The sequence below is a fragment of the Neolamprologus multifasciatus genome, chromosome 22 (assembly GCF_963576455.1).
Source record: "Neolamprologus multifasciatus chromosome 22, fNeoMul1.2, whole genome shotgun sequence".
Taxonomy (NCBI): Eukaryota; Metazoa; Chordata; class Actinopteri; order Cichliformes; family Cichlidae; genus Neolamprologus; species Neolamprologus multifasciatus.
This window is the reverse complement of record NC_140459.1, coordinates 25,279,522-25,294,292: the sequence shown is the minus strand read 5'-3', so window position 1 is coordinate 25,294,292 and position 14,771 is coordinate 25,279,522. Positions and strand designations below refer to the sequence as shown.

Below are 14,771 nucleotides of genomic sequence, written 5' to 3'. Positions count from 1 at the left end.
GATGCCCAGGTGATCGGAGGAGGGAGCAGAGGAGGAGGAGGAGGAAGAGGAGGAGTATAAAAAGCTGCTGCTCTCTTTCAGTCGAGTTTAAATACACTTAAGTTTCACCTGATCAGAGCTTTCATCAACCTGCGGATTACAGACATGCTGCAGCGGTGAGTTCATTCTTTAGCTACAAATGAGCCTGCTGGGTCAAGACTGTCTTCAAACTTTGAACCACTTTAAATGGTTTCACAAAGCTCAAGAGGCACTCCTGCTCTCTGCCTGGAGAAAATCATGAAGCCGATGACTCTCAGAGTTTTTCAAGAGCTCCTTTTCAACCTTTGATCTGATTCACATTGTACAGTAACACAGAGAGGTGAAATAATTTCAAAGTAAACTACAGCGTGAAGTCTGGCTCTGTGTGGTGCTGCTGTCTGAGTTCAGGCCGTGTTCGGGTTGTTTGCTGGCTGAATAAATCCTGTTTCCTCTCACCGACAGTAACACACTGATCCTTAAAGGTTCTCTGCGCTGGCTCGCTATATGTTGGTAAAGAATAGATGCTTTGTGTGTTTCTGAGGAGGAGACACAAAGGAGCCCAGTCATTTAATCTGAGATTGATCACCTGGCATTCATCACTTCATGTTCTTTAGTTTCTTTCCTGCAGTTCTGTTGAGAGAGAAGTCATGGTTTTTGATTAGATTTCCCGATAAATCTGACCCTATTCTGGGTTCAGATTTACGTTTAGCTTTAAATTTCCATTTAGACTATTAGCAAAAACATCGAAAACATGTCAAAATCACAGCAACCGATTCATCGAAAAGCTTTTGTTCTTCATGTTTTTACCAAGATAGTCAAATTATGCAAACAGGCTGCAGTCAAATCACACTTTGCAACACTTTGGATTGAAAATCGTGTGTGTGTGTGTGTGTGTGTGTTTTGCAGGTCAACTGTGTTGCTGCTCTTTGCGCTTGTTGCTGTTTCACTTGCAGCTCCAGTCCAGAGTAAGCCATGACATCATTATCATCATATCATTAATCAATCACGTTTATCAGTCTGTATTTTCATATGAAATTATAATTATTTAACAATTCAAGTGTTTTTACAGATTTATTTTACAGATTGTATTAACTGTAGTGACCTAATTAAGGGTCATTAGTATTAAAAGCCCGTAGTCATCAGTTATGATTTTACATGTGGCACGTTTGATATGAAACATGTGGTCAGTGTGTCTGATGTCATCATTTCTTTTCCTTCCAGAGAGAAACTCAGAAGATGGTAAATATAAGGTCACTTGCATTAGTTAAAGATTTGACCTTTGATCCTGCCGTTTCAAAAACAATTCAATTTAAATCAGTGTTCAGTCTGTGTCCGAGGTGGTGAGTGGTGGCTGGAGTACCACCTACAGACCTCAGAGGTCGATATATGAAAGTGGGTTTTTTTTCTGTTCCAGAGAGAATTGTGCCTCTGTTGGAGCACCTGAATGGTAGTGCGCACACACACGCACACACACACACACACACACACACACACTATTGTTTATTCTGTTGATTTTGTTTTTAGGTGGCAGGACAAGTGAACCTGTCACAACAGAGCCAGGTAACAATACAACACACACTTCACATTGTTTACATTTCACACTAGACACACACACACACTAGACACACACACACTAGACACACACACACACACACACACACATAATTCTTTTTCTGTTTCCTCAGATGTCCATGAAAGTGAAGAGCAAACTGAAGGTAACTTTTCTATTCATCTTTCTGCTTACCTGTCTGCTTACCTGTCCGTGTGCTCACCTGTCCTTCGCTTTCTCTCTCTCTCTCTGTGCTTCAGCTCCTTCAGTCGATGCCACTGGGTCACCAGGTCAGTGGAGCCTGGAGTGTAATTGTTTTTTCATTCTTAATTTCAAATAAATCTTATCCAGATTACAGCTGTGATTCAGTTCATCATTGCATTGCTTAATCCAAACTCTACCATGTTTTTTCTGTAAATTGATTCAGATGTCAGCGATGAAGGTGTGGCCATGACTGACAGCGATGAAGGTGAGATGAAGGTTTTAGGAGCAGGTCTACTGTTTTATGTCCAGACAAAGAAGGAGGAATGAGCATCTGCACATCTGGTCAGACACAAACGCAGCTGACTGATCCTCTGGCTCAGCGTAGAGCTGTGACAGAGTCTAGCTTCATATGCCCAATCCTGCACATCACAGCGGGGCATACAGTGGCTTGCAAAAGTTTTCGGCCCCACATTTTGTCACATTACAGCCACAAACATGAATCAATTTTATTGGAATTCCACGTAAAAGATCAATACAAAGTGGTGTACACGTGAGAAGTGGAACGAAAATCATTCATGATTCCAAACATTTTTTACAAATAAATAACTGCAAAGTGGGGTGTGTGTAATTATTCAGCCCCCTGAGTCAATACTTTGTAGAACCACCTTTTGCTGCAATTACAGCTGCCAGTCTTTTAGGGTATGTCTCTACCAGCTTTGCACATCTAGACACTGAAATCCTCGCCCATTCTTCTTTGCAAAACAGCTCCAGCTCAGTCAGATTAGATGGACAGCGTTTGTGAACAGCAGTTTTCAGATCTTGCACAGATTCTCGATTGGATTTAGATCTGGACTTTGACTGGGCCATTCTAACACATGGATGTGTTTTGTTTTAAACCATCCCATTGTTGTCCTGGCTTTATGTTTAGGGTCGTTGTCCTGCTGGAAGGTGAACCTCCGCCCCAGTCTCAAGTCTTTTGCAGACTCCAAGAGGTTTTCTTCCAAGATTGCCCTGTATTTGGCTCCATCCATCTTCCCATCAACTCTGACCAGCTTCCCTGTCCCTGCTGAAGAGAAGCACCCCCAGAGCATGATGCTGCCACCACCATATTTGACAGTGGGGATGGTGTGTTTAGAGCGATGTGCAGTGTTAGTTTTCCGCCACACATAGCGTTTTGCATTTTGGCCCAAAAGTTCCATTTTGGTCTCATCTGACCAGAGCACCTTCTTCCACATGTTTGCTGTGTCCCCCACATGGCTTGTGGCAAACTGCAAATGGGACTTCTTCTGGTTTTCTGTTAACAATGGCTTCTTGCCACTCTTCCATAAAGGCCAACTTTGTGCAGTGCACGACTAATAGTTGTCCTATGGACAGATTCCCCCACCTGAGCTGTAGATCTCTGCAGCTCGTCCAGAGTCACCATGGGCCTCTTGGCTGCATTTCTGATCAGTGCTCTCCTTGTTCGGCCTGTGAGTTTAGGTGGACGGCCTTGTCTTGGTAGGTTTACAGTTGTGCCATACTCCTTCCATTTCTGAATGATGGCTTGAACAGTGCTCCGTGGGATGTTCAAGGCTTGGGAAATCTTTTTGTAGCCTAAGCCTGCTTTAAATTTCTCAATAACTTTATCCCTGACCTGTCGGAAGGTTGGTGGTTTGATTCATGGCTTCACCTAGTCTGCATGCCAAATACCCTTGGGCAAGACATTAACCCCAAATTGCATCCAGTGTGAATGTTACTTAGAAAGCATTTAGAACAATGTGCTTGGGTGAATGGGTGAATGCACAAGTTGTGTAAAGCGCTTTGAGTGCTCAGAAGAGTAGAAAAGCGCTATATAAGAACCAGTCCATTTACCAATATTCTCTTAGACAACCTCTGAGGCCGTCACAGAGCAGCTGTATTTGTACTGACATTAGATTACACACAGGTGCACTCTATTTAGTCATTAGCTAATCAGGCAATGTCTATGGGCAACTGACTGCACTCAGACCAAAGGCGGCTGAATAATTACGCACACCCCACTTTGCAGTTATTTATTTGTAAAAAATGTTTGGAATCATGAATGATTTTCGTTCCACTTCTCACGTGTACACCACTTTGTGTTGGTCTTTCACGTGGAATTCCAATAACATTGATTCATGTTTGTGGCTGTAATGTGACAAAATGTGGAAAAGTTCAAGGTGGCCGAATACTTTTGCAAGCCACTGTAAGATGCCAGCAGGCAGTGCATAAATAGAGCGCCATAACGAAGTAGCTGGCATAGTATACAGAAACATCTGTGCTGAGTATGGCTTTGAAGTCCCGATGTCAAAATGCGACACTGGGGTGGGTCTTCCAGGTACAGACAGACAAACTGGTGATAGCTAACCAACTGGACATAGATATAGTGGAGAAGCAGAGGAAGCAGAAGCAGGAAGCAGATGAAGATGGCAATAATCAGATGTAGCTATATGAAACAAAAGCAACATCAGGAAGAAGGAACACAAAAAGTTGGGCTGAACTCTAGAAGATGTGAAGGGTGAAGGTAACTGTGGTCTCAGTGGTAATCATAGCACTCTGTATAGTGACATCAAAGCTAGGCAAGTGGATCCAGCAGATCCCAGGAACAACATCTGAGATCTCTGTCCAGAAGAGTGCAAACCTAGGTACAGGAACGATACTGTGCAGGACCCTCAAGCTCCAAGGCCTCTGGTAGAGGACTCAAGCTTGAAAGGCTAGACCTCCTGCTGGGATGGAACTCATTAATTACTGTGTGTGTGTTCACCTATCTGTCTATGGGACTGCGGTAGCAGGAGGTAGAGCAGATCATCTACTAATGGGAAGGTCAGTGGCTTGATCCCTGGCTGCTCCAGTCTCTATGCCAAATATCCTTATATCCAAGATACGAACCCCTAGTTGCTCTCCATTCGCATTATGAATGTGTGTGAATGTTCAATACAAAGCACTTAAGGATGAGCATGTTTATGTGAATATGTGAATGTTTTAAGGGGTTCCAGGAGAGTAGAAAGACTCTATATAAGAATCAGTCCATTTAACATTCTGTGTGTTTCAGCTCCTTCAGTTGATGCCACTGAGCCACCAGGTCAGTGAGTGTAATAAAGCTGATTTTAACTTAAAATCCACTTTGAAGTCTGAATTAATCAAATAATTACCCAGATTTTGTTCTCACTCTGTTTCTTTCATGTAAGGTGGTCCAGACATCAGTGATGAAGCTGATGTTACAGCTGACAGCAATGAAGGTGAGAGGAGACTGTTGTTTCATGCTGAGACACAAATGATGAAACACACACAAAGCATCACTCAAGTTTTATTTATATCTTGCTCAGGTGACGTTAAAGATTCTCCTGAAGAAACTGAAGGTAATTTTTTCACCTCTCTGTCCAGCTGACTACAACCCAGTAAAGCATGGAAATCTCTTCATATTTGTTGGTGGGTTTGGTTTAAGCATGCAGGAAGGAGCTAGTTTTGAAATGTTGCTTAAAATGTCACAAAGCACAAAGAATCTACTTTGTATACATCTTTACACATGTTTATCTCCATAGATGCTGCAGAACAGCCAAATGGTAAATATTTTCTTGTCTTTAGTTAAACGTTCTTAAACTTGATGGACTGAGACTGAGAGCAAGCAAGCAAGCTGAGAGATGAAGGAAGTTAAATTTTCTAAAAACATACAAGGAAAATTTTTTTTACCTTTGTTTCTGATCCTTCAGAGGAGACTGAAACACAAGGTTAGGGCGTGGTTTGGTTTTTAAAAATAGCACACTGGAGGAATGAGGAACAAATAGAAAACTGATGTGATTCTTGTGACTGTTCCTCCTAAAAGCAGGACATGTTTCACACGTCTCTGTTCCAGTCAAAGTCAAACCTCCTTTGGACTTGTAACATCCTTGTAATATCCTTGGGCAAGATATTAACCCCAAATTGCTCTCCGATGCAGTGTGAATGTTACTTAGAAAGCACTTAGAACGATATGCTTGTGTGAATGGGTGAATGCACAAGTTGTGTAAAGTGCTTTGAGTGCTCAGAAGAGTAGAAAAGCGCTATATAAGAACCAGTCCATTTACCATTCATCAATATTCTCTTAGACAACCTCTGAGGCCGTCACAGAGCAGCTGTATTTGTACTGACATTACAAATACAAATGTAATCCGATTACTTGTGTAATCCAATTACCTGTGTAATCCGATTACTTTTTTCAAGTAACAAGTAAAGTAAGGGATTGCTATTGCAAAAACGGTAATTAGATTACCGTTACTTTCCCGTAGGAACGCTGCGTTACTGCGTTACTAAAACCGTGATTTTTTGCGAGAACGTCTCATGACAGTGACGTAAGCAAGTGCGACGTTCGTGACAACAGCTGTGTGCAGATCAACAGTGGATCATATATCAGTGCGGGAGAGAGTATGAGCGTGCAGCGTTTAAAGTGTGGAAGTACTGACCTTACTTTAAGTTTGATTTCATAAAAAGTGACAAAAACATTAGCATCCGTTGTGCGTGGGAAGAAAACTTCTTTTTACAGCGAAAAAAACCCTAAACTTCCAAGTAAGCACCGAGTAGCTACGACGTAATGGGAAATTCACAGCAAACCTCCGCCTACCCTACCCCTGTTTTACAGGTGAAAATAGAGCAAAAGGACCGCTAGTCTTTGATGTTATTTATTTTCTGCTGTGTTTTACTTGCATCTATTTGAAAGAGTGAGTGTAAACACAAAAAAAAAATATGTAAACTAATTAAGTAACAGAGTAATTAATTACTTTTGAAAATAAGGAATCAGTAAAGTAACGGGATTACCTTTTTTGGGAAGTAATCAGTAATTAGTTACTGATTACTTTTTTCAAGTAACTTGACCAACACTGCTCCTGTATTCATTAATTTTGCTGTGAAAGCACTTAGACATAGAAATGAGAGTTTGTAAGAATGGATGTGAATGGGTGAATAAGTTGTGTTGAGTGTTGGGAAAGTTACTTTTCAAATGTATTCCACTACAGATTACAGAATACAAGGCCCAAAATGTAGTTTGTGACATATTCCATTAAGTTACTCAATATCAGTAAAGTATTCTCAACATTATGGATTACTTTATATGTTGTCATGCTTTTTACAACTACATGAATGTACTATTGCTGTGTGATTTATTGCAATGCTATCCATCAAGTCTAACTGCAGACTGTTAGACTTGATGGATAGCATTAACAGCCTGCTAACTGGAAGTAATCGTGTGCAGTTCTGAAACCAGTCTTACTTGTTATCATCTATCGTCCACCTGGGCCTTACACAGAGTTTCTGTCTGATTTCTCAGACTTTATATCTAATTTAGTTCTGAGCTCAGATAAAATAATTATTGTGGGTGATTTTAACATCCATGTAGATGCTAAAAATGACAGCCTCAACATGGCATTTAATCTGTTGTTAGACTCAATTGGTTTCTCTCAAAATGTAAAAGAACCCACCCACCACTTTAATCACACTCTAGATCTTGTTTTAACATATGGCATAGAAACTGAACATTTAACAGTGTTTCCTGAAAACCCTCTCCTGTCTGATCATTTCTTGATAACATTTACATTTACAATAATTGATTACGCAGCAGTGGAGAGTGGACTTTATCAAAGTAGATGTCTTTCTGAAAGCGCTGTAACTAAGTTTAAGAATATAATCCAGCCACTGTTATCATCGTCAATGCCCTGTACCAACACAGAGCAGAGCAGCTATCTGAACGCTACCCCAACAGAGGTCGATTATCTTGTTAATAATTTCACCTCCTCACTACGTACGACTCTGGATACTGTAGCTCCAGTGAAAACTAAGGTCTCTAATCAGAAGTACCTGACCCCGTGGTATAATTCTCAAACACGTACCCTAAAGCAGATGACTCGTAATCTGGAGAGGAAATGGCGTGTCACAAATTTAGAGGATCATCATTTAGCCTGGAGAAATAGTTTGTTGCTTTATAAGAAAGCCCTCCGCGAAGCCAGAACAGCTTACTACTCATCACTGATTGAAGAAAATAAGAACAACCCCAGGTTTCTCTTCAGCACTGTAGCCAGGCTGACAAAAAGTCAGAGCTCTGTTGAGCCAACCATCCCTTTAACGTTAACTAGTGATGACTTCATGAACTTCTTCACAAATAAAATTTTTATCATTAGAGAAAAAAATTACCAATAATCATCCCACAGATGTAATATTATCTACAGCTACTCTTAGTTCCATTGATGTTAAGTTAGACTCTTTTTTTCCAATCGATCTTTCTGAGTTAACTTCAATAATTACTTCCTCCAAACCATCAACGTGTCTTTTAGACCCCATTCCTACAAAACTGCTCAAAGAAGTCCTGCCATTGATTAATTCTTCGATCTTATATATGATCAACCTATCTCTAATAATCGGCTATGTACCACAGGCCTTCAAGGTGGCTGCAGTTAAACCTTTACTCAAAAAGCCATCTCTAGACCCAGCAGTCTTAGCTAATTATAGGCCAATCTCCAACCTTCCTTTCATATCAAAAATCCTTGAAAGAGTAGTTGTCAAACAGCTAACAGATCATCTGCAGAGGAATGGTTTATTTGAAGAGTTTCAGTCAGGTTTCAGAGTTCATCACAGCACAGAAACAGCTTTATTGAAGGTTACAAATGATCTTCTTATGGCCTCTGACAGTGGACTCATCTCTGTGCTTGTCCTTCTTGACCTTAGTGCAGCATTCGATACTGTTGACCATAATATTCTATTAGAGCGATTAGAACATGCTGTAGGTATTACAGGTATTGCACTGCAGTGGTTTGTATCATATCTATCTAATAGACTCCAATTTGTGCATGTAAATGGAGAGTCCTCTTCACACACTGAGGTTAATTATGGAGTTCCACAGGGTTCGGTGCTAGGACCAATTCTGTTTACATTATACATGCTTCCCCTAGGCAGCATCATTAGAAGACATAGCATACATTTTCACTGCTATGCAGATGACACCCAGCTCTATCTGTCCATGAAGCCAGATAACACACACCAATTAGTTAAACTGCAGGAATGTCTTAAAGACATAAAGACTTGGATGGCCACTAACTTTCTGCTTCTTAACTCAGATAAAACTGAGGTCATTGTACTCGGCGCTGAAAAGCTTAGAAATATGGTATCTAACCAGATTCTTACTCTGGATGGCATTACCTTGGCCTCCAGTAACACTGTGAGGAACCTTGGAGTCATTTTTGACCAGGATATGTCCTTCAACGCACATATTAAACAAATATGTAAGACTGCGTTCTTCCATTTGCGCAACATCTCTAAAATTAGAAATATCCTGTCTCAGAGTGACGCTGAAAAACTAGTTCATGCATTTATTACTTCCAGGCTGGACTACTGCAATTCATTATTATCAGGATGTCCAAAAAACTCACTGAAAAGCCTTCAGTTAATCCAAAATGCTGCAGCAAGAGTACTGACAGGGACTAGAAGGAGAGAGCATATTTCTCCTGTTTTGGCTTCCCTTCATTGGCTTCCTGTTAAATCCAGAATTGAATTCAAAATCCTGCTCCTCACATACAAGGTCTTAAATAATCAGGCCCCATCTTATCTTAATGACCTTGTAGTACCATATCACCCTATTAGAGCACTTCGCTCCCGCTCTGCAGGCCTACTTGTTGTTCCTAGAGTATTTAAAAGTAGAATGGGAGGGAGAGCCTTCAGTTTTCAGGCCCCTCTTCTGTGGAACCAGCTTCCAGTTTGGATTCAGGAGACAGACACTATCTCTACTTTTAAGATTAGGCTTAAAACCTTCCTTTTTGCTAAAGCATATAGTTAGGGCTGGACCAGGTGACCCTGAATCCTCCCTTAGTTATGCTGCAATAGATGTAGGCTGCCGGGGGATTCCCATGATGCATTGAGTTTTTCCTTTCCAGTCACCTTTCTCACTCACTATGTATTAACAGACCTCTCTGTATTGAATCGTATCTGTTATTAATCTCTGTCTCTCTTCCACAGCATGTCTTTATCCTGTCTTCCTTCTCTCACCCCAACCGGTCGCAGCAGATGGCCGCCCCTCCCTGAGCCTGGTTCTGCCGGAGGTTTCTTCCTGTTAAAAGGGAGTTTTTCCTTCCCACTGTCGCCAAAGTGCTTGCTCATAGGGGGTCATATGATTGTTGGGCTTTTCTCTGTATCTATGAAGCGCCTTGAGGCGACATTTTTTTTGATTTGGCGCTATATAAATAAAATTGAATTGAATTGAATTGAATTGAATATCAACTAGATTTTTAAATCCTAATATAAGATGAGTAACAGTAGGGTGGACATTAGGTAAGGCTGCACTTTTTGCAGTGATCTCATATAGAAAAAGAAAAGTCTGTATCAGTAATGGTTTTTTTCTGTCTGCTTTCAGAGCTGCACATGATTACTTGCAGCTAGCAGGTTATAATGCAGCCTTCAGTAATAGTAATAAATCACACAGCAATAGTACATCAAATATACTACAAGGTAGTTGCAGTATGCTAACATCAGTTTTTTAAAAAGAACTTACTTCCAGATGTTTCTTTAGGTTGAAGTCTTTTGACGCTGAGAGCAGTTTGGTTGTTGGCAAACAGAGTTTCCCATATGGAAAAGAAATAGTAAAAACTTAGATTCTTCAAGGGATCTTATATCTTTTTTCACTCTTGTATGCTTTTCATACAAGTTTCACAGAAGACAGATAAAAACTTTATAAGATTTATATATATCTTTTCCATATGGGTTGCATTGAACGCCCAGATTTCACCCATTCCTTTCTTCTTTAAATGTGAAGTGGTGTCAGAATTTCCAAGTAAGAAATGCATTCCTGCCCGTGCGCTGCTGGTTCGGTTGTGCTGGCTCCAGGTCCACTGTGTAACTGACACCACCAACATTAATAGGACACGTACATTAGAGCTTCTTATTGCGTGTTTTGTTTGGGTTTAGGGCAATGCGTGGAATTACCCAAATTAGAGAGGGGATAGCCTAACATATGAAACAGGTAATGACTGCTGTGTAATCCATTTATTTCAACAAAGTAACTGTGTTCTAATTATCACCTATTTAAGCAGTAACTGTAACGGAAAACAGTTACTCATATTTTGTATTTAAAAACGTAAAGCTTGGATTCCGTTACTCTCCAACAATATGCGTTGACTAAAGCACTTTGAGTGTTCTAGTAGAGTAGAAAAGTGCTGTATAAGAACCACACTTTTTCCCATTTAACGAACTTGAGTAGTGTAGTGCATCTGTAGCTGCTGGAAAGTTGTTAACAAGTAAAATTCTGAAGGGGTCCCGGTCTGTGCCGACTATGTCATTGATATGTAAGCCACAGAAATGTGCATGTCAAGGTTCACTTTACTTCTAAGCCAAATGGCAGTCTCGTCAATTTTAGGAAGTCAGCAATAAAAATCTCATTTATTAATTTCTTAATATGATGATTATTAATATGAGTATATCTGAGCAATTAACAACTCAGAGCTGGCACACATTACCTGGTGGGATGATTATCTGTTGAGCTTAGTTGGTGTTGAAACACATTAAAGGGAGCGATTAACTGACCTCAGTAAAGAGGAAGGTTTGTCAATCATTAAGAAATGAGGGAGTGTAGCGTGAAGCAAAACCAGTTCAGCACGTGTCCTCCTTCCAACCTTTGGGTGAAGTCCTCAGGAAGTGTGTTAAATGATGAGGAGTGTTACAGCTCTTACTGAAGCAGAATCCATGATTCATAACAAAGTTTGTTTTTACTTTCTGTGTAAGCACAGTTGTAGGACAATGAGCTTATTCCTCATGTTCATCACAGACATAATTATTATCTGCAATCCACAGAGACTGCAGAGTCTGCGCCCGAAAACAGCGCCGACACCAGCACAGAGTCTGAGCCAGCCCCTAATGGTGACAAAGAAGATGAGGGGGAGGCATTGAGTGATGAAGAGCTGGAAGTGAAGGAGAAGGGAGATGAAACGAGTGAAAAAGATACCAGTGACGAGGAGGGGGGGGAGGTGGTGCCTATCATAGAAGAGGACAGCAAAGAGGAAAGTGTAACTCCAGCTGAAGAAGACAGCCAAATGAATAACAGTGAGATTGAAGACATGGTGGAGATAGAGGAGAAGGAGAAAGAGGCTGAGGAGGAAGAAACAGAAGAGGAGGAGGAGGAGGAGTTCAAAGAAGTGGAGGAGGAGAAGGAGGAGAAGGAGGAAAAAGAGAACGATAATCAGGATGAGCTAGGGGAGGATAAGCAGGATGAGCTAGAGGAGGAGAAAGAGGAGGAGGATGAGCCAGAGGAGGATAAGGAGGAGGACGAGCCAGAGGAGGAGGAGCTAGAGAAGGAAAATGAAGAGAAGGAGCTAGATGGGGATAAAGAGGAGGATGAGGCAGAAGAGGAGAAGAAGGAAGAGTTAGATAATGAAAATGAAGAGAAAGAGGAAGATATGGATGAGAAGGAGGAGCAGCAGGAGGAACTGGAGGAAGGAAATGAGGAGGAGCAAGAGATAAAGGAGGAGGAAGAGGAGGAGGAGGATTTCAAGGATGAATCTGAAAATGCAGATACTGAAGAACCTGATGAAATTGATGATGGTCTGGACTCCACTGAAGGTAAAAAATGATGGTGTCATTTATGTCACAAATCCATGTGGTCCCAAACAACAATCAGAAAATCCAGAGTGAAAAATCAGAGGCTGACAATGAAAACACTCTTGAAGAGTTCAAAGACTAACTTAAAGAATTTGAAGTCATTAATAGACAAAGATTTAAGATGCTAATGAAGGAAAACATTCACACAGATATTAGATGAGTTTCATTTGAAAATCTTAACTGGGATTAGAGGAAGCAGACAATAAGACTAAAAGTTTAGATGAAGGGAGCCACAGTAGAACCAGACTTTGCATCACTGAGCTTCAGGTTCTTAATTCTTATTCTTGTTACAGCAACACCTGCTGGTGAACTGGACCAATCAGATGATGCCACCCCCGTCACCAAACAGGGTAAATTTCATATCACATCCGCAGCCAATCACATTTCAGACTGAGTCAAATCGACTTCTTCTCTGAGAAGCACAAAGTGGAAACATGAAGTGTTTCACATCTTGTTGAAGTAAAAATGAACATCTGTGTTTTCTTGTAGCTACCAGTTAGATGCTTCGCCTCTGAGCTGTGGGAGCTCAGCGACTGCAGGTACCATACCATATTGTTTTCACTGATGGAGACAAACCTCTCCATAATCACAGATTATAGGAAAACACAGTCTTTGTTTTCATGGGACCTATTTAAGTTCTCCAAAGCCCAGAGTATCCTTTTCCTATAAAACATAGGAGTAGATCCTGAAAATGTTTATGCTAAAGGAACCATACATTAACAAACCAGATGGTGACATATCTTGAGAAAAATAAGTGCATTTTCAACAATGTGTTATTTCTTTCATGTAGTCAATCTAAAGTTATTAAATGCTCATTAGAATCTAAGTGCTAGAGTACGTCTTATACTAGTTATACTAGTACTAAATTTAACTTCCTTTGACTCCAAAGATAATGTGTACAGATTAGAAAAAAACTTTACTTTTCTACTGACATCATTTGGAGACCTCTGACTTGTTTTTCACCAATTCAAGGAACATTTTTTTTAAATTTTGTTTTCACGAAAGTGTGACTGTTTGCAGCTTCTATAGATGTGATGTTTGCTTTGAGAGTGTTGATGGAGAGAACTATAGAGAAGGTTGGTGTTCGCTGTGTCTTTGTGGATCACCAGCTGCTGAGAGTAGCTATGGTACTGCATGAGGAAGTATGTGTAGGGAAGGGTGGTGGTGCAGGACATTTATGAGGACAGAGGGTGACAGGTGAGTTCAAGGTAGGGATGGGATTACATCAGGTCTGCCCTGAGCCCTTCTTGTTTACTGTGGTGATGGACAGACTAAGGGATGAGAGCATGGACCTCCCAATGCAATCCTCCACCTGCTCCCTCGAGCCTCTTCTCTCCAGGTATGCCTCTGGAGAGAGAAGGAAAGTGAGTAAAAGCAAGGCAAGAATACATGTGAATGAGAGGGAGACATGTAAGGAATACAGACAGTGAAGGCAGATGAGTTTAAATATGGGCTTAGTGGTCCAAAGAAAGGTGAAGAAGAGAGTGCAGATAGGGTCGAGACAAGCATCAGGGGCGGTTTGTGACAGAGCATAGCAGCAGCAATGAAAGGGAAGGTTTAGAAGATAGTAGTGAGACCTGCTGTGATGGATGGTTTGGAGTTAAAGATATTAGGATGAGCGGGATGGACTAGAAATCAATGAGAGAGTGGATATATCGGATAAAGGATGATGAAGATGAAGCTATAGGAAGAAAAGAGGAAGACCTCAGAGGAGGTTTGTGGGTGTAGTAAATTGGGGCATGCAGAGGGCTGATGTGACAGAGGAGGATACAGGGATAGGAGGAGAATGAGCACCTGATAGAGAAGGAAAAAGGGAGTGGAGTGGCTGCAGGCCATATATAAGAATTGTTGCTGTGAAGAGTCCATCCCAGATAGACTTGAATCAGTCAATGAGCTGTGAAGCAGTATGAAGTGAACCGAGGTTTTCTGTACTGTTTCCTGACAGAGCCAAGCCCACAGCCTCCACAGTGGAATCCAGCTGCCATGACTTCAACCTAAACTGCATGAATTTCATCGTTCAGCCAACTGTTGTTTCCTCTCCCCATTTTCTAGCAGTGTCTGTTTTAACCTCTGGCTTCTTTGGTTTTCTCAGATAAAAAAAAGAAATGTCTTTCACCTGCTGACTGTCTTCTTTTCTGCCATGTGTCTCTCTTTCCGGCTTCTTGTCTGCAGAAATATTAAATCAGCTGCTGAGCTCAGATCTGTTTTGTGTGTCTGATTTCACACATTAACATGTACATAAGTCCCTCTTTAATTTACAGAGAATGTTTTTAAGGACATGAAAAACCAGTCAGTGGTGTATACAGAGGAACTGCTAATAAAGTTTGAATTGTCGAAACCTCATCGACTCTTTCTTCCAACAGTCAGCATGCTTCTCTGAACCAGTAATGACTTGATT

At 41.0% G+C, this 14,771-nt stretch overlaps 1 protein-coding gene across 3 annotated transcripts; it reads left to right on the top strand.

The window, feature by feature from the left end:
- LOC146493588 (uncharacterized) lies at positions 1–14,712 on the top strand. Of its 3 annotated transcripts, XM_085149508.1 has the most exons (16): positions 1–155; positions 925–983; positions 1,240–1,257; positions 1,433–1,465; positions 1,543–1,578; positions 1,704–1,733; positions 1,828–1,857; positions 1,995–2,036; positions 4,821–4,850; positions 4,957–5,007; positions 5,095–5,127; positions 5,311–5,331; positions 11,570–12,334; positions 12,667–12,723; positions 12,863–12,912; positions 14,319–14,712. In XM_085149508.1, the coding sequence occupies exons 1-15, from the start codon at positions 145–147 to the stop codon at positions 12,871–12,873; spliced, it is 1,227 nt and encodes a 408-aa protein (XP_085005634.1). In that variant the 5' UTR covers positions 1–144; the 3' UTR covers positions 12,874–12,912; positions 14,319–14,712. The 3 variants fall into 3 exon arrangements, with proteins under 3 accessions (XP_085005634.1, XP_085005636.1, XP_085005635.1); XM_085149510.1 differs by lacking the exon at positions 4,821–4,850; XM_085149509.1 differs by lacking the exon at positions 5,311–5,331.
- Positions 14,713–14,771: the final 59 nt, after the last annotated feature.

Excerpts from the sequence above, each read along its gene's own strand:
- LOC146493588 (XM_085149508.1), top strand. Across the intron at positions 1,466-1,542 it reads TCTGTTGGAGCACCTGAATG|GTGGCAGGACAAGTGAACCT; the intron begins GTAGTGCGCACA and ends TTTTGTTTTTAG. Across the intron at positions 1,579-1,703 it reads ACCTGTCACAACAGAGCCAG|ATGTCCATGAAAGTGAAGAG; the intron begins GTAACAATACAA and ends CTGTTTCCTCAG.